Below are 22,132 nucleotides of genomic sequence, written 5' to 3'. Positions count from 1 at the left end.
TTGTCATTCACAATCACAACATAAAAAATATATAACATGCAGGGTTAAAGATTAAAAAAACAAAGGTTAAAAATGTTAAAAGATGCTTCTCCAGATATTCATAACATTTTATACAGCAACCATGTTAAAAGGGTGATAAAATCATATTTATATGCATTTTCTTTTTCCCAGCTGCAGGAAAGAAGGGTTTATATCTGAGGGTATTTTAATGAACCTGACAGAGACTGAGTCATAAGATCATTTAAACTCAGACTGTAAGCATGCAGTACATTCAATGATATGACATTCAGTTATTCTACAAATCAGTAAATAGCTTTAAAGCTGCAGTCGGTAACTTTTGATGCTCTAGTGGTTAATAAACAGAACTGCTTGCGGAAGGACATTGTAGCCGGAGCTACTTCTCTCTGTTTATGTCTATGAAGAATCACAAAGGTTACTCCGCCGTGGTATCCCCGAAGCAATCTAAAATAGTCAGAATATAAACACTTATTATAGGTGCACCCTAGTGATTCAGGACAGGTTAAAACCACGGTTTGGAAAATGGATTCATGGTGTACTCGCTTAGTATTAACATTTTTCTACATTTTGAACACAAACAAAGTTACGGACCGCAGCTCTGATTGGTTGTTTCTTAACGGGAGCGATGTATTTCTGCAAATGGCAATAGGACCACTGGGAGGAGACAGAGGAGCTTGCTTTTTTCACAGATTATCTGTCTCAAATTCTACTGTCAGGACATAATGACAGGTTTAACAAATGTGTAAATGTTGTTTTTTTTTTTTTTTTTTTTTACAAAAGTTACCTACTGCAGCTTTAAAACATTCAGATATAAAACATAAGAATAGTGGTGATCAAGCATTTGGTCAAAAACACTATTTATACCAAACATAATTGCTCAAGGTTTGAAAAATAACAATGTTTAGCCATTTCAAACTTCCTCCACAAGGGGTCAGCCTTGCTCTCTGCATGTATGAGTTTATCATGTGACATGATACAAACATAGAAGAGCTTTATGTGAATCACAGAGCTTTTGAGAGCAGAGTCAAGTTAATTTTCTGTTCTTTTACCATAGATCAACTATGTTTAGATGGGCTTTGATTTCTCTATGCGTCATAGCACATTATGATGGTAAGCAAATTTTTGTTTCTATGTTTAAACAGAAAAAGGTTTACTTAAGTATAGGTTACTAAATGTTTACACTTATTTTCTCTTATAATTAATGTTAATGATTTACTTTTTTACTAAAATTTTCCAGTGTCTTTGGGACAGGACAGGGTTGAACAGTCTTCAGGAGAAATTACTGCAGATGAAAGAGATCAAGTTATTGTAAGGTGTAATTATTTTGCCACTGATAAAAACATAAACCTTTTCTGGTACAAACAACTACCAAACAGATCACCAACATTAATTCTGAGTCAATACAGCACTGAGCTGGAATTTAAGAAGAGATTTTCTGCAACAATGAACTCTACATCATTTCCACTGATGATCAAGAACCTACATGTGTCTGACTCTGCTGTGTACTACTGTGCTCTGAGGCCCACAGTGACAGAAACACACTCAACACTCACACAAGAACAGTGGAAGTGCTCAGCTATATGATACGTATGCACATTCATCCTACTGTATATGATCTTGTTACATTTTCTAGACTGAATCACAAAACAATAAAGATAATAACATTTACAACTCAGACACTGAATGTTTTCATCAGACTTTAATTCTCAAATTACCTTTATTAATAGATCAATACATATATTAAAACAAACAAACTAGCTAATTAGAAAACTATTACGAAATGAAACTTGATTTTACCATAAGATGTAAAGGTGAGCGTGATGTCACCAAGTACAACATGTTCCTTGTTGATCCTGGAACAATATTCCAATCAACCAATTGAATTTCTGTTAGAAATTCAAGAAATTTCTGTTATAGGCTTTAAATCAGGGTTAGGTGTTTCTACACCCTTGTTAATCAGCCTGGTCTTGACTTGAAAACAACAACAACAAAAACATCATTTTAGATTTTTAGGGTAATATGCAAAAATTTCAGATATCATCAATATTTATAACAAATTAATTTCACAATGTGAATCAGCAAATGTTGCCACCAGTTGTCAGGATCTATTTTAAATTAATATTAAAATAGCTGCAAATGTCAAGAACCGAATGAAGACTGCAGAATTCTGATCAAACAAGTCAACGTAGATAAACTCTGAAACGTTTCTGGATGGTGAAGTTAATCATAAAAAATAAACCTTTATGTCAAGAAGTGTGTCCTCTGTATGTCCACTGCTACAAAATGAAAACCGTATTTGCCTATGTGTGTTAGAAATACATAAATTCACCACTGGAGGGCAAAACCAAAAAGAGCTATGAAGTCAAGTCAAGTCAACAGTGTGCTGCTGTATGTGAGGATTTAGACCTTCTTGAAGACTTGAAATATCAAGAGAGTATATCAGCAGAGAGGAAACAGAGAGCTACAGTAAAGACAGAGAGACACGTTCATTAGAGCACACACCAAAATATTAATTTCACTTCAACAATGGAAAAAGTGATGATTATTATGCTTTTCATCTCAGCACAGGACTTTGGTAAGAAAGATTAATTTCTGTATACTTTAGCATCTGTTTAAGTTATGTCAATTATAAATTGTTAAATCTATTTTTCCAGTGTGCTGGGGGCAAGACAAAGTTGAACAGCCTTCTGAAGAAATGACTGCAGATGAAGGAGATCCAGTCACTCTACAGTGCAATTATTCTACCAGTGCTACAAGTGTATATATTTACTGGTACAAACAGCTACCAAACAGATCACCAACATTCATGCTGAGTAAATTTAGTTTTGGTCAAGGAAATACTGAGGATGAATTTAAGGACAGATTTTCTGCGACACTGGACTCCAAATCAAAAACAGTTCCACTCACAATCCAGGATGTGCGTGTGTCTGACTCTGCTGTGTACTACTGTGCTCTGCAGCCCACAGTGACTGAAACACACTCAACACTCACACAAAAAGTGTATCTACCGCAATCCACTCCTGTCATCATAAATAAATAAAAAATCATACAATCAAAAAAAAAAAAAAAAGAATAAAAAATCTGCAATGATTTACTCACCCTCATCTTATCCTAGCCGTATTACTTTCTTATGCAGAACACAAAACAAAATAGTTAGAAAAATGCTGGTAACCGAAGATTGACTTACAGTACAACCAAAAAATGAATTCCACTGTATAGACAAAAAACTAATTTACTAACTTTATACCTGATTTTCTAATATCTGTATTACTATGCATTTTTGCTTACAAAAAAAGGAGAGACTACTAAAATATCATGTTCTTTTAAAGTTAAAGCAAATTACTCTACAATGCTATGAGCCCTAAGTTTCCTAATGAATAAAACCCTTCAGTCAAGCTATCTCTGCACTGGTATAGTCAGACTCCTCCTCCAGGTGTTTGTAAATGTGTTCAGTGTTACTTTAGCAAAGAGAGACTGATTTAACAAGGAGTCAGAACTGCTTGTGTGTTCATTCAGTTTGATTTGATTTACCACAGCATAATTATTCTGATGATGACACATTGGGAAAAATATTTAGTGTTGTTTATCTCATATTTCTTGGGTAAGTTGAGTCTTAAACATTATTCCTTGTGAATTCAATGAATTAATAATTGAATGAATTAAACTGGCAAATGGTTTTTCTAAATTCCAGGATGTAAATCTGAGGATGCTGTCCAGCAGAATCTGAGAGTTCAAACAGCAGATGAAGGTGCAACTGTAATAATTGATTGTACATATATAAGCACTGATGCAAGCCCTACTCTCTTCTGGTATCAGCAACAAGTAAATGGATTCCCAAAGTATATGCTGAACAGAGTTGGTACTTATGGAAATAATGAGGAAGAGTTCAAGAAAAGATTTAATGCAAGCCTGAACACAAAAACCAAATCAGTTCCACTGACAATCAAGAATCTACATGTGTCTGACTCTGCTGTGTACTACTGTGCTCTGAGGCCCACAGTGACTGAAACACACTCAACACTCATACAAAAACTGTGTGAGCATTCACAAGTTTGGTAATATTACAATGTTTAGTTTTTCATTTTGTCTTCTTATTGTCACATATTTTAATTAGTGTTATTATCAATACAATTAAACTTAAAATGTCTTTCTATTTCTTTCGACAAACCATTAATCTGTGTATACAGAGTGTCTTTATCTTGCCATTTGTTATACATAATTTGTATTACAAAGCTGGCAAACAAGACAGAGACAAATACATTTTGGATTTATAAGTAGGTTTGTTAATAATATCTTAATCTTTCAATCTCAAATTACTGCAATTTCCAAAACAAGACACCTTCTCTGGAAGCATGCCTACAATGTAGTACTCCTGTGTTTGCAGAAATCTGATAACATTAAGCGTATTGTTGTTACTGGCTTCTTTGGTATCTGATTGAATTGGTTAGAAATACATAAATTCACCACAGGGAGGCAGCATCCCTTAAGGTTTCTTTAAGGAGACATGACTCCAGACCTGAAGACTTCAAACATCAAGAGATGAGCATCACAGAGGAAACCAAAAGCTACGATCACACCAGACAGAGAGACATACTCTAAAGAATACACATTAAAATATGAATCTCTTTCTCTCAACAATGGACAAATGGGTGATTATTATGTTTTTCTTCACAGCACGTGACTTTGGTAAGAAAGTTCTTAATTTTTACTTTATTATTTTTTATATGTGAGTTACTTCATATGTTTGAAAGATTAATAGTTAAATCTATTTCCCAGTGTGCTGGGGACAAGACAGTGTTGAACAGCCTCCAGGAGAACTGACTGCAAATGAAGCCGATCGAATAACTTTGACATGCAATTACACAACCAAAGCTACAAATGTTTATCTCTTCTGGTACAAACAACTATCAAACAAATCACCAGCATTCATTCTGAATAAAATTCCATTTGGTGAAGGAACAACGGAGTCTGATTTTAAGAAGAGATTTTCTGCGACACTGGATACAACATCAAAAACAGTTCCTCTGACAATCCAGGATGTGCGTGTGTCTGACTCTGCTGTGTACTACTGTGCTCTGAGGCCCACAGTGACTGAAACACACTCAACACTCATACAAAAACATGATTTTTTTTAAAATAAAAATAAAAATCCAACTTTGCCAATGCAACATTATAAACCAAGTAAAAACATTATAAAATGTATCATAATTCATAAGCTATCAAGTCAGAATCATCAGTAATAAACAGTAAAGTTTCCTTTGTGTAACTAAAGCATTAAGCCATTTAAAAGTTCAAGATGAATCTACAGTCATGAATTTGTGAAGTTCAACTAAAGGGTAGAGGATCTATAGTACTTCCATTGTTTTATTATTTTTATCACTTCAACTTTTTTTAAACCGTGTTTGCAGTACAGTGACCCAGAATGAGTAAACAGACCAACAGAACATGATCACATACTTTCTGATTTCTTTTTTCAAGACACTTGTGCTTGTGTTCAAAACTGTCACTTCCAACCGATCACTTGCATGTGAAACCATACGTTTAAAACAAAGAAAAAGAAAAAAAGAAAAAAAAGAGGACTGTGAGGACTGAATGCATATATTAGAATTGGAGCACAGAGAACATTAATAAACTGATCTTACCATAGTAAACATAATTATAGCTGCTGTTTCAAAAAAGTAAAAGTAATCAGTTTTACCCAAGCTAAAGAATAATTATGCACATTTGTTTAGATATAAAATTCATATGTTAATTTATGAGTTGCATTATTGGAATGCTTGGCAAAAGAGATTTGTTTTTAATCTAGAATTAAAGAGAGTGTGTCTGAACATCAAACATTATCAGGAAGGCTATTCCAGAGTTTAGGTACCTACTGCAGCTTTAAAACATTCAGATATAAAACATAAGAATAGTGGTGATCAAGCATTTGGTCAAAAACACTATTTATACCAAACATAATTGCTCAAGGTTTGAAAAATAACAATGTTTAGCAATTTCAAACTTCCTCCACAAGGGGTCAGCCTTGCTCTCTGCATGTATGAGTTTATCATGTGACATGATACAAACATAGAAGAGCTTTATGTGAATCACAGAGCTTTTGAGAGCAGAGTCAAGTTAATTTTCTGTTCTTTTACCATAGATCAACTATGTTTAGATGGGCTTTGATTTCTCTATGCGTCATAGCACATTATGATGGTAAGCAAATTTTTGTTTCTATGTTTAAACAGAAAAAGGTTTACTTAAGTATAGGTTACTAAATGTTTACACTTATTTTCTCTTATAATTAATGTTAATGATTTACTTTTTTACTAAAATTTTCCAGTGTCTTTGGGACAGGACAGGGTTGAACAGTCTTCAGGAGAAATTACTGCAGATGAAAGAGATCAAGTTATTGTAAGGTGTAATTATTTTGCCACTGATAAAAACATAAACCTTTTCTGGTACAAACAACTACCAAACAGATCACCAACATTAATTCTGAGTCAATACAGCACTGAGCTGGAATTTAAGAAGAGATTTTCTGCAACAATGAACTCTACATCATTTCCACTGATGATCAAGAACCTACATGTGTCTGACTCTGCTGTGTACTACTGTGCTCTGAGGTCCACAGTGACAGAAACACACTCAACACTCACACAAGAACAGTGGAAGTGCTCAGCTATATGATACGTATGCACATTCATCCTACTGTATATGATCTTGTTACATTTTCTAGACTGAATCACAAAACAATAAAGATAATAACATTTACAACTCAGACACTGAATGTTTTCATCAGACTTTAATTCTCAAATTACCTTTATTAATAGATCAATACATATATTACAACAAACAAACTAGCTAATTAGAAAACTATTACGAAATGAAACTTGATTTTACCATAAGATGTAAAGGTGAGCGTGATGTCACCAAGTACAACATGTTCCTTGTTGATCCTGGAACAATATTCCAATCAACCAATTGAATTTCTGTTAGAAATTCAAGAAATTTCTGTTATAGGCTTTAAATCAGGGTTAGGTGTTTCTACACCCTTGTTAATCAGCCTGGTCTTGACTTGAAAACAACAACAACAAAAACATCATTTTAGATTTTTAGGGTAATATGCAAAAATTTCAGATATCATCAATATTTATAACAAATTAATTTCACAATGTGAATCAGCAAATGTTGCCACCAGTTGTCAGGATCTATTTTAAATTAATATTAAAATAGCTGCAAATGTCAAGAACCGAATGAAGACTGCAGAATTCTGATCAAACAAGTCAACGTAGATAAACTCTGAAACGTTTCTGGATGGTGAAGTTAATCATAAAAAATAAACCTTTATGTCAAGAAGTGTGTCCTCTGTATGTCCACTGCTACAAAATGAAAACCGTATTTGCCTATGTGTGTTAGAAATACATAAATTCACCACTGGAGGGCAAAACCAAAAAGAGCTATGAAGTCAAGTCAAGTCAACAGTGTGCTGCTGTATGTGAGGATTTAGACCTTCTTGAAGACTTGAAATATCAAGAGAGTATATCAGCAGAGAGGAAACAGAGAGCTACAGTAAAGACAGAGAGACACATTCATTAGAGCACACACCAAAATATTAATTTCACTTCAACAATGGAAAAAGTGATGATTATTATGCTTTTCATCTCAGCACAGGACTTTGGTAAGAAAGATTAATTTCTGTATACTTTAGCATCTGTTTAAGTTATGTCAATTATAAATTGTTAAATCTATTTTTCCAGTGTGCTGGGGGCAAGACAAAGTTGAACAGCCTTCTGAAGAAATGACTGCAGATGAAGGAGATCCAGTCACTCTACAGTGCAATTATTCTACCAGTGCTACAAATGTATATATTTACTGGTACAAACAGCTACCAAACAGATCACCAACATTCATGCTGAGTAAATTTAGTTTTGGTCAAGGAAATACTGAGGATGAATTTAAGGACAGATTTTCTGCAACACTAGACTCCAAATCAAAAACAGTTCCACTCACAATCCAGGATGTGCGTGTGTCTGACTCTGCTGTGTACTACTGTGCTCTGCAGCCCACAGTGACTGAAACACACTCAACACTCACACAAAAAGTGTATCTACCACAATCCAGTCCTGTCATCATAATATAATCACAAACACCACATACAATCCAAAAAATAAAAAATCTGCAATAATTTACTCACCCTCATCTTATCCTAGCCGTATTACTTTCTTATGCAGAACACAAAACAAAATAGTTAGAAAAATGCTGGTAACCGAAGATTGACTCACAGTACAACCAAAAAATGAATTCCACTGTATTGACAAAAAAACTAATTTATACACTCAAAAAAAATTTAACCCCAAAAGTTAAAACTTATTTAATTCAATTAGATGTCAATTTTCCATCCAATGTAATCACATAAATCCAACGCAAAAGTTAATATTTGTTTAAGCTTCACCTTTTCATGTTCAGTTAACGTAAATGAATTAAATACATTTTATGAAAACTGATGAACTGTGATTTAAGCTTGTATAATACATAAACTTTACTCATTTTCAATAACTTATTGTTACTTGCTTTATATAAGCACCTTACATTTTCTTAATTCTATTGAATAAATGGACAAAACATGTTACATTTTCAAACCTTTATTGTTGTAATTGAAAGTGACAAAAGTGAAGTGACATTCAGCCAAGTGTGGTGACCCATACTCAGTATTCGTGCTCTGCATTTAACCCATCCGAAGTGCACACACACAGAGCAGTGAACACACACACACACACTGTGAGCACACACCCGGAGCAGTGTTCATCATTTATGCTGCGGCGGTTCGATGCCTTGCTCAAGGGCACCTAAGTCGTGGTATTGAAGGTGGAGAGAGCACTGTACATGCACTCCCCCCACCCACAATTCCTGCCGGCACGGGACTCAAACTCACAACTTTTCGATTGCCAGTTCGACTCTAACCATTGGGCCGCAACTTCCCTATTTTTATAATTTTAGCTAACTTGGCAGGTCCTCAACCCAACCACAAGCTCCACACTTCACCACAACGGTAACTCGCACAAAATACACCAATATAAAGTATTTTAAAATGCCCATATAATAGAGCATTAGACATGAAAAAGTCTCCTTATTATCACATTTTACTAAAAACTGCATAAAATAACACTTTATTTCAACATTTTCTCTCCCCATATCCAGTCCTGTGCAAAGCATGATGGGAAGTGTAAAACTTATTTTGAGGTACTTGATTGAAACATGTTCTTTCAAAATGAAAACTTTGTTAAACCAACGAGTCACAGTTTTAAGTCAGTTTAACATGACACAATCATGTTGAACTGAAAAATAGCCAAAATAGCATTAATTCAACATGAATTGTTCAGGTAAAGTGAACAAATGTGAAAAATCATTTTTTTGAGTGTAGTTATATAAACTTTATACCTGATTTTCTAATATCTGTATTACTATGCATTTTTGCTTACAAAAAAAAAAAAGAGAGACTACTAAAATATCATGTTCTTTCAAAGTTAAAGCAAATTACTCTACAATGCTATGAGCCCTAAGTTTCCTAATGAATAAAACCCTTCAGTCAAGCTATCTCTGCACTGGTATAGTCAGACTCCTCCTCCAGGTGTTTGTAAATGTGTTCAGTGTTACTTTAGCAAAGAGAGACTGATTTAACAAGGAGTCAGAACTGCTTGTGTGTTCATTCAGTTTGATTTGATTTACCACAGCATAATTATTCTGATGATGACACATTGGAAAAAATATTTAGTGTTGTTTATCTCATATTTCTTGGGTAAGTTGAGTCTTAAACATTATTCCTTGTGAATTCAATGAATTAATAATTGAATGAATTAAACTGACAAATGGTTTTTCTAAATTCCAGGATGTAAATCTGAGGATGCTGTCCAGCAGAATCTGAGAGTTCAAACAGCAGATGAAGGTGCAACTGTAATAATTGATTGTACATATATAAGCACTGATGCAAGCCCTACTCTCTTCTGGTATCAGCAACAAGTAAATGGATTCCCAAAGTATATGCTGAACAGAGTTGGTACTTATGGAAATAATGAGGAAGAGTTCAAGAAAAGATTTAATGCAAGCCTGAACACAAAAACCAAATCAGTTCCTCTGACAATCCAGGATGTGCATGTGTCTGACTCTGCTGTGTACTACTGTGCTCTGAGGCCCACAGTGACTGAAACACACTCAACACTCATACAAAAACTGTGTGAGCATTCACAAGTTTGGTAATATTACAATGTTTAGTTTTTCATTTTGCCTTCTTATTGTCACATATTTTAATTAGTGTTATTATCAATACAATTAAACTTAAAATGTCTTTCTATTTCTTTCGACAAACCATTAATCTGTGTATACAGAGTGTCTTTATCTTGGCATTTGTTATACATAATTTGTATTACAAAGCTGGCAAACAAGACAGAGACAAATACATTTTGGATTTATAAGTAGGTTTGTTAATAATATCTTAATCTTTCAATCTCAAATTACTGCAATTTCCAAAACAAGACTCTGGAAGCATGCCTACAATGTAGTACTCCTGTGTTTGCAGAAATCTGATAACATTAAGCGTATTGTTGTTACTGGCTTCTTTGGTATCTGATTGAATTGGTTAGAAATACATAAATTCACCACAGGGAGGCAGCATCCCTTAAGGTTTCTTTAAGGAGACATGCCTCCAGACCTGAAGACTTCAAACATCAAGAGATGAGCATCACAGAGGAAACCAAAAGCTACGATCACACCAGACAGAGAGACATACTCTAAAGAATACACATTAAAATATGAATCTCTTTCTCTCAACAATGGACAAATGGGTGATTATTATGTTTTTCTTCACAGCACGTGACTTTGGTAAGAAAGTTCTTAATTTTTACTTTATTATTTTTTATATGTGAGTTACTTCATATGTTTGAAAGATTAATAGTTAAATCTATTTCCCAGTGTGCTGGGGACAAGACAGTGTTGAACAGCCTCCAGGAGAAATGACTGCAAATGAAGCCGGTCGAATAACTTTGACATGCAATTACACAACCAAAGCTACAAATGTTTATCTCTTCTGGTACAAACAACTATCAAACAAATCACCAGCATTCATTCTGAATAAAATTCCATTTGGTGAAGGAACAACGGAGTCTGATTTTAAGAAGAGATTTTCTGCGACACTGGATACAACATCAAAAACAGTTCCACTCACAATCCAGGATTTGCGTGTGTCTGACTCTGCTGTGTACTACTGTGCTCTGCAGCCCACAGTGACTGGAACACACTCAACACTCATACAAAAACATGATTTTTTTTAAATAAAAATAAAAATCCAACTTTGCCAATGCAACATTATAAACCAAGTAAAAACATTATAAAATGTATCATAATTCATAAGCTATCAAGTCAGAATCATCAGTAATAAACAGTAAAGATTCCTTTGTGTAACTAAAGCATTAAGCCATTTAAAAGTTCAAGATGAATCTACAGTCATGAATTTGTGAAGTTCAACTAAAGGGTAGAGGATCTATAGTACTTCCATTGTTTTATTATTTTTATCACTTCAACTTTTTTTAAACCGTGTTTGCAGTACAGTGACCCAGAATGAGTAAACAGACCAACAGAACATGATCACATACTTTCTGATTTCTTTTTTCAAGACACTTGTGCTTGTGTTCAAAATTGTCACTTCAAACCAATCACTTGCATGTGAAACCATACGTTTAAAACAAAGAAAAAGAAAAAAAGAAAAAAAAAGAGGACTGTGAGGACTGAATGCATATATTAGAATTGGAGCACAGAGAACATTAATAAACTGATCTTACCATAGTAAACATAATTATAGCTGCTGTTCCAAAAAAGTAAAAGTAATCAGTTTTACCCAAGCTAAAGAATAATTATGCACATTTGTTTAGATATAAAATTCATATGTTCATTTATGAGTTGCATTATTGGAATGCTTGGCAAAAGAGATTTGTTTTTAATCTAGAATTAAAGAGAGTGTGTCTGAACATCAAACATTATCAGGAAGGCTATTCCAGAGTTTGGAAGCCAAATGCAAAAAAGCTCTACCTCCTTTAGTGGACTTTGCTATCCTAGGTATTACCAAAAGTCCAGCGTTTTGTGACCTTAGGGAGCGTGATGGATTGTAGCGTGGTAGTTAGGTGCACAGGAGCTAAACCATTTAGGGCCTTATATGTAAATAATTATATTTTGTAACTGATACGGAACTTAATAGGTAGCCAGTGCAGAGACTGTAAAATTGGGGTAATATGATCATATTTTCTTGACCTCGTAAGGACTCTAGCCGCTGCATTTTGGACTACCTGTAGCTTGTTTATTGAAGAAGCAGGACCACCACCTAGAAGTGCATTACAATAGTCCATTCTAGAGGTCATGAATGCATGAACTAGCTTTTCAGCATCTGAAACAGGTAATATGTTTCGTAGCTTGGCAATGCATTTAAGATGGAAGAATGCCGTTTTTGTAATATGGGAAATGTGGTTTTCAAAAGACAGTTTTTGTCTAATATAACTCCCAGGTTTGATTTGGACTCATTGAAACCCACAATCTATAATTCACAAAAAATAATTATACTTGTGCAAACCTGTGTGTGATTAGTGATGCAACTTTAAATTATAAAGGGAAAAGAAAGAAAAAGTGAAAGATCAAAATAACATTTGTGGATTGCTATTAATATACAAAACATGCAAAGCAATTGTAGTTGTGGACTTAGAGTGGAGATCAAAACTAAAGAACAACCTATAATTTCCTATAGACTTCAAGGTTCCTACTTAGTCCTATTTGAAGTTATCCTAACATGAGTAGAAGGGCAGTTTTTTAAGAAAAAAGAAAGTCCTCATCTAAACTGACTGGAAATCTCTGGGAAATCCTTGGCGACAAAGTTATGGCAAAGAAACCTACTACAGTTACCCAACTCTCGAAGAGAGTGGAAGAAGAGTGAACAAAGATCCTGAATTAGAGTATGTCACAATCATGTAGATTTGACGAAATATCACATCATCTTTTAATATTTCCTCTGCATGGCGTCTTGTAAAGTCTGCCTTAAGAGAAAGTTTTTTCACAAAAAAAGTCAAATTTGTAATATAGTGCAAACACGTAAAAAAAAAAGTAATACTTTCTTTACATTTATTCTAAATAAATTGCTTCTGACTTCAGTTACACTGCTCTGAATCATAGAATATAGTACAATTAAATATACATAGTCCAGATCAGCAAAATCTATTCAAACTCACCACAAGGAGGCACCATTCCTCAAATTCTTATATAAAGCTGAACCTCATGAAGAATCTGAAACATAAAGACAAACAGAAACTATACAGCAAGAAGAAAACACTTCTGGAAAGTTCTTATTAAATATTCTCCCTTTTCACCTTTAAGTGACAATGGCAATGTGGGTGATTATTACATTTCTCTTCACTGCTCATGAGTTTGGTAAGAACATTATTTAATCATTTACATGGTATCTGTTTAAGATACTCAGTGTCACTATATGAAGAATGGGTAAATCTTTTTTCCAGTGTGCTGGGGACAGGACAAAGTCGAACAAGCTTCAAGACAAATGACTGCAGATGAAGCAGCTCAAGTTACTCTGCTGTGCAATTACTCCACCAGTTTTCCTAACCCTTATCTCTTCTGGTACAAACAGCTACCAAAAAGAACACCAACATTCATTCTGAGTGAATTTACAGTTGGTAAAGGAAAAATTGAGGATGAATACAAAGACAGATTTTCTGCAACACTGGACTCCAAATCAAAAACAGTTCCTCTGATGATCAAGAATCTGCGTGTGTCTGACTCTGCTGTGTACTACTGTGCTCTGCAGCCCACAGTGACTGAAACACACTCAACACTCACACAAAAACACTGAAATCTACCAAATACCACCCCGGCATCAAATAGATTCACAAACACTGTATAACCATGATCTTAAAGCGAGAGTTTGCCAAAAATACAATTTTGCCACTGTTTACTCATCCTCATGTTATCCTACCCTTATGACTTTTTTTTTCTTCTACTGAACACAAAATAAAATACTTGGTAACCAAAGATTGACTTCCAACCAAGAGATGACTTCCACTGTATGGACAGAAAAGAGATTTTCTACAGAAGAAAGAAAGTCACAAAGGTCATACAATGATGTGAGGGTGATTAGATGAAGAGAAAATATACATTTATTTTTATTAATAAAGTTATTAATAGAATTAAACAATATAACAAGCAAAGTATTAACTACCTTCATGTTTCATTAAATAGATTGCATATGGTTTGTCTAGTGTTATGACAAAACTAATATGGTAACTTTTTATCTTATTTTAATTTATTTATATTATTATGCAGTTTTACATATTGTCAAAAAATGAGAGAATATTAAAATGTCATATTCTTTCAAACTTAAAGCAAATTATTCTGTAATACTATGTGATTTAAGTGTCAAAATAAATAATAAAAGCCTTCGATCAAGCGCTCTACAGGGTATTTACTGTGGTATAGTCAGGCTCCTCCTCCAGGTGTTTGTAAGAGCGTTCAAGAGACTGAAATAACAAGTGGTTTAGAACTGCACTTCTATGTGTGTTCATTCAATTCTATCTAATTTAGCACATGGAGCACATTTACAATATTCTGATGATGACACACTGGAAAAAATATGTTTATCTACTTATCTCATATTTCTTGGGTAAGTGGATTCCTTCCATTTTAATTTAAGAATGAATTACTAAATAAATGGATTCAACTTGGTAAATGTTTTTTCTAAATTCCAGGATGTAAATCTGAGGATGCTGTCCAGCAGAATCTGAGAGTTCAAACAGCAGATGAAGGTGCAGCTGTAATAATCAATTGTTCATATACAACCACTGATCCATTGCCAACTCTCTTCTGGTATCAGCAACAAGTAAATGGATTCCCAAAGTACATGCTGTCGAATTATGGAAATGACAAGGATGAGTTCAAGAAGAGATTTAATGCACATCTAAATAAATTAATAAAATCAGCTCCTCTGACAATCCAGGATGTGCGTGTGTCTGACTCTGCTGTGTACTACTGTGCTCTGCAGCCCACAGTGACTGAAACACACTCATCACTCACACAAGAACTATGTGTGAGCATTCACAAGTTTGGAAATATTAACAAATTTGGCTTATAATTTTGTCTTTTTTTATGGTCACATATTTTAATTAGTGTTATTTTTCTAAATCATATTAATATGACTGAACTTAATAATTAAACTTAAAATGTCTTTATATTTCTCTTGACAAACATTTGTTATAAGTAATTTACATTACAATCTGGAAAACAAGACCAATCATTTTGCATTTATAAACATTATTCATTTAAAAAATTGATTTTAAATCAGATAAATTCAAAAAGTGTCATTACTAATGTCCTAATCTTTGGAGGTCTACAAGACTACTCTGGTATTTGCAGAAATCTGAAACATTATATGGATTGTGTTACTGCTTTGGTGTCTGATTGCATTAATTCTGATCGCGTGTTTCACATTTATGAGTTGCTTTTGATAAACAAAAATGTTGGTTAGAAATACATAAATTCACCACAGGGAGGCAGCATCCATGTGTCTTTAAGGAGACATGCCTCCAGACATGAAGACTTCAAATATCAAGAGATGAGCATCACAGAGGAAACCAAAAGCTACGATCACACCAGACAGAGAGACATAATCAAAATAATACACATTAAAATATGAATCTCTTTCTCTCAACAATGGACAAATTGGTAATAATTACACTTTTCTTCACAGCACAGGACTTTGGTAAGAAAGTTCATAGTTAACATTTTATTATTTCTTTATGTGAGTTACTTAATATATGTAAAATATTAATAGTTAAATCTATTTTCCAGTGTGCTGGGCACAGGACAGTGTTGAACAGCCTTCAAGAGAACTGACTGCAAAAGAAGCAGATCAAATTATTTTAATGTGTAACTACACTACCAAAGCTACAAATGCAGATGTTTATCTCTTCTGGTACAAACAACTATCAAACAAATCACCAGCATTCATTCTGAATAAATATTCATTTGGTGAAGGAACAACTGAGTCTGATTTTAAGAAGAGATTTTCTGCAACATTGGATACAACATCAAGAACAGTTCCTCTGACAATCCAGGATGTGCGTGTGTCTGACTCTGCTGTGTACTACTGTGCTCTGAGACCCACAGTGACTGAAACACACTCAGCACTCAGACAAAAACTATGTGTGAGCATTCATTAAAATGAAACACACTCAACACTCACACAAAAACATACAAAATAAGTACAAACTCCAACTTTGCCAACATAACACTATAAACCAACTATAAAATTATAAAAAATAATTTATAATTTATTAAGTTAGAATCATATAAGTAATAAACACTAAAGTGCTCTATAGGGAACCAAGTAATCAAGCCATTTAGAAGTTGAAGTCATGAAGCTGGGAAGCTTAAGCAGAGCATAGATCTACAGTATTTGCAAGGTTTTATTTTTGGCAGTACTATGACCCAGAATCTGTAACCAGTCCAAAATAGTCTGATCACATACTTTCTGATATCTTTTTTCTCTTGTGCTTGTGTTTAAAATGGTCACATCCAACCAATCACCTGCAACTGAAACCATCAAAGGTTAGAAAGAAAGAAGTCTGAAGACACACCTCTTCTGTGAGGACTGAACTCATTCATTAGAACTGGAGCACAGAGAACATTAATACACTGATCTCACCATAGTAAACATGGTCAAATGCATGTTTCTGATTTTAATTATGACTCCAGGTGCAGTATGCCTCCTTTGATGTACACTAGAGAAACAGTGAACGATATTATTTTGTGCAGCTTGACTCAGTAATTGTCTTATTTCTTTGTTTTAGGTGTGATGACTGCAGACCAGATTAGGCCAAATAAAGAAACTAATGTCATAAAAGAAGGCGAGTCTGTGACCCTCAGCTGCACATATGATACAAGCAGCAGATATGTTACACTTTACTGGTACAGACAGTATCCTAATGGAGAACCTAAGTATGTAGTGTGGAAAGATGCTCGGGCATATAGTGATACTGGGACCCCAGCTGAACCTCGCTTTCAGGCGACTACATCAGAAACAACCACTGAACTCATTATTACTGGAGTAAATCTGTCAGATTCAGCTCTCTATTATTGTGCTCTAATAGTTGGAGCCCAGTGATACAAAGTCTTTGTGAACCCGTACAAAAACTCACATTTATTTTTCACTTTGATCTCAAGCCACATCAAACCCACAATCTATAATTCACACAATATAATGAACATTTTGGTAACACCTGTGTGTGGTTAGAGGCAGATTTATTCAAATTATAAAGGGAAAAGAAAGAAAAAAATTGAAAGAGATCAAAATGCGATTCTGTGGATTGGTATTAATGTGCAAAACATTCAAAACCAATTGTAATAGTTCTGGATATATCATATATAATATATTAAATAAGAGATATATAAGATATTAAATAAAAATACATTTACAGAACTGACTTTTGCTGGCAGAATGTAAATATGTACTATACATAATATGGTACAGTAGTTTAGAATAACATTAACATTAAGTCTCTCTCTCTTTTTTATTGTTTTTTTACAATTTCTTTTAATAATATACCCAAATTCAAAAACAATGTTAAGTGATATCTAAAATTACATTTATTTATCAAACTGAAATAAAGGGTCAGTGCTTGAACCATTGTACAGTATGGCACTGGTTAAACAAACATTGAACAGATGTTAAGCTACACCCAGAATTCTTCAGGAGGAGGAGACAGTCACACTGTGTTTGTTCAGGACAATTTCTGTAAAAACTTTTAATATAAACAAAATCTGATCCTCGTTAAGTGTTGAAGTTTCTAGTCCATTTTCGAGCCTCGCATATTTTTTTGACGAATGCGAGGATGCGTGGAGCGTGTGCGAGGTGAATCATGATACCAGTCAACACTAACCGATTCATGATTTTTTTTTGTTTTATTATTGAATGGCGAATTCGAAGATAATCACTAGCACATTCGGCAGGCAACAAACAACAACAACAAACAATATTATACATAAATAAATGGTAGGGCAGCAGGCCAAATTGGCTTCCTCTGAGTTCCCCTGTTCTCCCTATGGCCAGCTCTCCACTGCCACTTTATGGTTTGTATAATTAAATAATCACAAATGATTCCAAAGTTTACAATTAAACTCTGAAAATCTGAGGTGTTTAATGCAGTTACATCAACACCAGGGGGAAGCATCTCTTAATTTCTTGTTTGAGACTGTTCATTTGCTGAAAAATATAAGCTACTAAGGACAGAGAGATCTGCTGGGAGAAACTCACATCAGCTGCCTGACTTTCACAACATATGATTTAAGTAAGAAGAGATTTTTCTCTTTTACACTTGATTTACTGTACTTAATCTCTGATGAAGTAATATTTGTTTGATAATTTGTCCCATCCTTTCCAGTGTGTTGGGGACAGGACAGTGAGGAGAAAAGAGAAAAGACTTCTGCTGAAGGAGATCAAGTGACTTTATTGTGTAATTATACCATCATGAGTTCTGCAAATGCTTATCTCTTCTGGTACAAACGACTGCAAAACAGATCACCAACATTCATCCTAAGTGACATTTCCATTGGGAAGGAAAACTACAGAGCATGAATTTCAGGAGATTTGATGTAAAACTGGACTGCAGATTAGGAACAGCTCCTCTGACAGTCCAGGATGTGTGTGTGTCTGACTGTACTACTGTGCTCTAAAGCCCACAGTGAAATAATCATTAAAAGCAATACAGTAGTTGAAAATGACAGTCCTTGATTTTTTTACAGCTTCCTCTAATGATGTCAAGTGCTCTGCTGTCTCCTAGAATTAGTGAAACTGAAACTGAAAAAAGAAGAGTGCATGAATCAGTGTATTTGAAGAGACTGATAAGACAAACATCAGAACATTGAAAAGTCATTAAATTACATCCAGAATTCTTCAGGAGGAGGAGACAGTCGCACTGTGTGTTCAGATACTGTGCAGTCAGACTCCTCCTGCAGGTCTTTGGATATGTGACAGTATTACAGCAACTTTATCTGAAACAACAGTCTATTGTAGATTTCAATAAGTTCACTGGATATTCATTATTATTTTAATATTCATTATGATGGCAAACTGGCAAAGAGTTATAGTCTTCATCACATACTATTTCTGGGGTAAGTCAAATTCTGTAAGAAATATATTATTTCCGTAATATTCTTTTAATACAAATATGAGATTTTTATCAATGATGTTTTGCATTACATTACAGGATGTGATTCTCTGGACAGTGTTGAACAAAATACAACAGTTCAAACTGCTGTTGAAGGAGCAGCTGTAACAATCAGCTGTCAATATGAAACCACTGATATCTCACCATATCTCTTCTGGTACCAACAAAAAGTAAACGGATTCCCTGAATACATGCTGAACAGATTCGGTACAAATGACAAGCAGTTCAAGGATAGATTTAGCAGCAGTCTTGACACAACTTCAAAATTATTTCCTCTGACAATCCAGGATGTGCGTGTGTCTGACTCTGCTGTGTACTACTGTGCTCTGAAGCCCACAGTGACTGAAACACACTCAACACTCATACAAAAATTCTGTGTGCGCAAATTTTGTTTTGAACCTCTGATGTGATGTGTCTACTGCTTCCACTGTTATAAAGCCTCTGTCAGCCTAAATCTCACTTAATAATAATTAATAATAAATTGCCACAAATTGCTTTGCCAAATGCTACTTCTTAAATCTTTATAAAATCCTCTAAACACTATTTTAATTTATTTCATTCTATATCTTTTTTTTATGTCACAATTACTTTGGAAGCTGCCTCAAATGGGACACAGATTGTAAAATATTTTAGTCTGAAGGTGGTAATATCTACACGACACCACCTCAGATTTACTATTCTAAAGAAATGATGATAATGCAATTTTATTGCAGGCGCATTAGCAGACAGCACTGGTCCAGTTAAAGTACACGTGTATGTACAAAAGCTTAATTTGCATAACTGTATTCATATTTTCAATTCACCAGTGTAATTAATGTTAAAATAGAATAAATGGTCAGTGACAGTCAAGACAAAACCAAATGTTGCTATGTGTTTGCAAAAAGGGGGCAGGTCACAATCCACACCCACATTTTATATATATATATATAAAACAGATGTATAGTACACTTTAAAAATAAAGCTCAGATCTGAAAAATCTAAACGGGGAAAATGTATTGATCCACACAATTATATCAGGAAAAGCTCACTTTTAGTAGTTTTTAAATAGTAGTTCCACATGTTAAGCAGAGGATTAAATGAGTAAAGAGAAAATTTTACATGATTCATGCGTGAGTTTTAGTTTTAGGATGTCTGTAGTACTTCCAGGTGTGTTTTCAAACAGCAATGGACCAAATAAAGAGGATAAAAGTATAACAAAGAAAAACTGAGGTTCTGTGACAGTGAGCTGCTCATTTGATACAAGCAGCAATAACATTTACCTTTACTGGTACAGACAGTATCCAGTATTTACTGTTGAAATGTGCTTGATTATACAATGGAGCTGCTGACATAGACCGTCACTTTCAGTCGACTACATCTGAATTCTCACTCATCTCAATTTTCACTAAGCTCAATAAGTATTGCCTATATATAGTTCACATCTGTGATTGGATAGGATACGATGTCACTGACCACACCCACACTATTCATAAACAGCAAAGCACCTCCCCAATACAGTCGTTCATTTATGTCATGCATCAAATGTTTCCAAGTTTGCATGTACTGCATGAACCTCAACATGGAGGTGTGTCTGCTAGTGATTCTCTCAATTTCAGGTGAATATATAGTGTATGCTTTATCAAATGTTGTTTTTGACAAGAAAGATATTTTGATTTATGATATGGGCTGAAGGTTTAATGTGCAACTCCAATTTAATTCCAGGTGTGTTTGCTGACAGCATTAAACCAAATGACAAGGATACTAATATGATCAAGACAGAAGGAGAGTCTGTGACACTGAGCTGCACATATGATACAAGCAGCAATAATGTTATGCTTTACTGGTACAGACAGTCTCTTAATAAAGCACCTCAGTTTTTACTGCGGAAAGGTGCTCGATCATACAGTGGAATTGACGATATACCAGACTCTCGTTTTCAGTCGGCTACATCCCATACATCCACTGAACTCACTATTACCAGTGTAACTCTGTTAGATTCAGCTCTCTATTACTGTGCTCTGAGAGTAGCAGCCCAGTGATACAAATGCCTGAGAAGCTTTACAAAAACTCAAAAACACAATTCTTCCTTTAAAAGCCAGTAATCAGATGTGTATAATACCACATGTACCACTGTACCACACTGTAAATAACAGAATGTGGGAACACCTGCTGAATAATTTAGGAGTATAGAAGGGGTGATATGATAAATTGTTGTTTTACAACAAAATAAATTGGACATTTCATATTAAAATATGGAAATTTTACTTTTGTTTTACATTTAAATAAAAAGACAAAAAAAAGGTAATCATTAGATTTATAAAACCAAAACAACATTATCTGACTCCTCATGTGAACTATAATAATCAGTCAGAAAGGGGAATCAAACTAGAAGCTGTGTCAAATGAATTAATATGCATTTTAAGAACTGTTGGATTATTGATGGTGTAGGACTGATTGCCTTTTATACAGTAGATTATTCTAATATCCACAGTGAGAAAAGATTGTCACTGATGTGATTACATTAAAAGTATTTCACATCAGTTAAACCGATATGCATCAACTGTTGTTGTTTTTTCAGTTGTTGTTACATATGTAAGATACATATACAACTTATGAACATTCATTTTTAATACCCCATATTTTAGAATTGGTTATATCTGGTGGGGAACATGACAAGAAGAAATTTTTCACAAATGTTTATAAAAATCTTGAGTTTGAGATCCTGCTGAGATTCTACAGTGGGAGAAATCTGAGGAAAATTCTACTTTAGTTATATTGCAAAATGAACAGATGTAATATAAGCATAACAAGCAATACTAAAAATGAACAGTATTTTTACAGCAATTTTTTCTGATTGACGTACACTAGCTAATGCCTGTCAGTGCGGT

At 34.2% G+C, this 22,132-nt stretch overlaps 3 gene segments (V, D, J or C); all 3 read left to right on the top strand.

Annotated features, from left to right (window-relative positions):
- The first annotated feature begins 7,596 nt into the window (after positions 1-7,596).
- On the top strand, positions 7,597-8,181 carry LOC113046393 (T cell receptor alpha variable 38-1-like). The segment is given in 2 exon segments: positions 7,597-7,678; positions 7,758-8,181. Coding segments are annotated over 2 exon segments (432 nt in total).
- A 5,160-nt stretch (positions 8,182-13,341) lies between these two features.
- On the top strand, positions 13,342-14,570 carry LOC113046288 (T cell receptor alpha variable 38-1-like). The segment is given in 3 exon segments: positions 13,342-13,461; positions 13,548-13,843; positions 14,538-14,570. Coding segments are annotated over 3 exon segments (378 nt in total).
- Positions 14,571-20,812: 6,242 nt separating this feature from the next.
- On the top strand, positions 20,813-21,283 carry LOC113046287 (T cell receptor alpha variable 18-like). The segment is given in 2 exon segments: positions 20,813-20,860; positions 20,967-21,283. Coding segments are annotated over 2 exon segments (354 nt in total).
- Positions 21,284-22,132: the final 849 nt, after the last annotated feature.

The sequence above is a fragment of the Carassius auratus genome, chromosome 27 (genome assembly GCF_003368295.1).
Source record: "Carassius auratus strain Wakin chromosome 27, ASM336829v1, whole genome shotgun sequence".
Classification (NCBI taxonomy): Eukaryota; Metazoa; Chordata; class Actinopteri; order Cypriniformes; family Cyprinidae; genus Carassius; species Carassius auratus.
The sequence above is the reverse complement of the archived record's forward strand: the minus strand, read 5'-3'. Positions and strand labels throughout refer to the sequence as shown.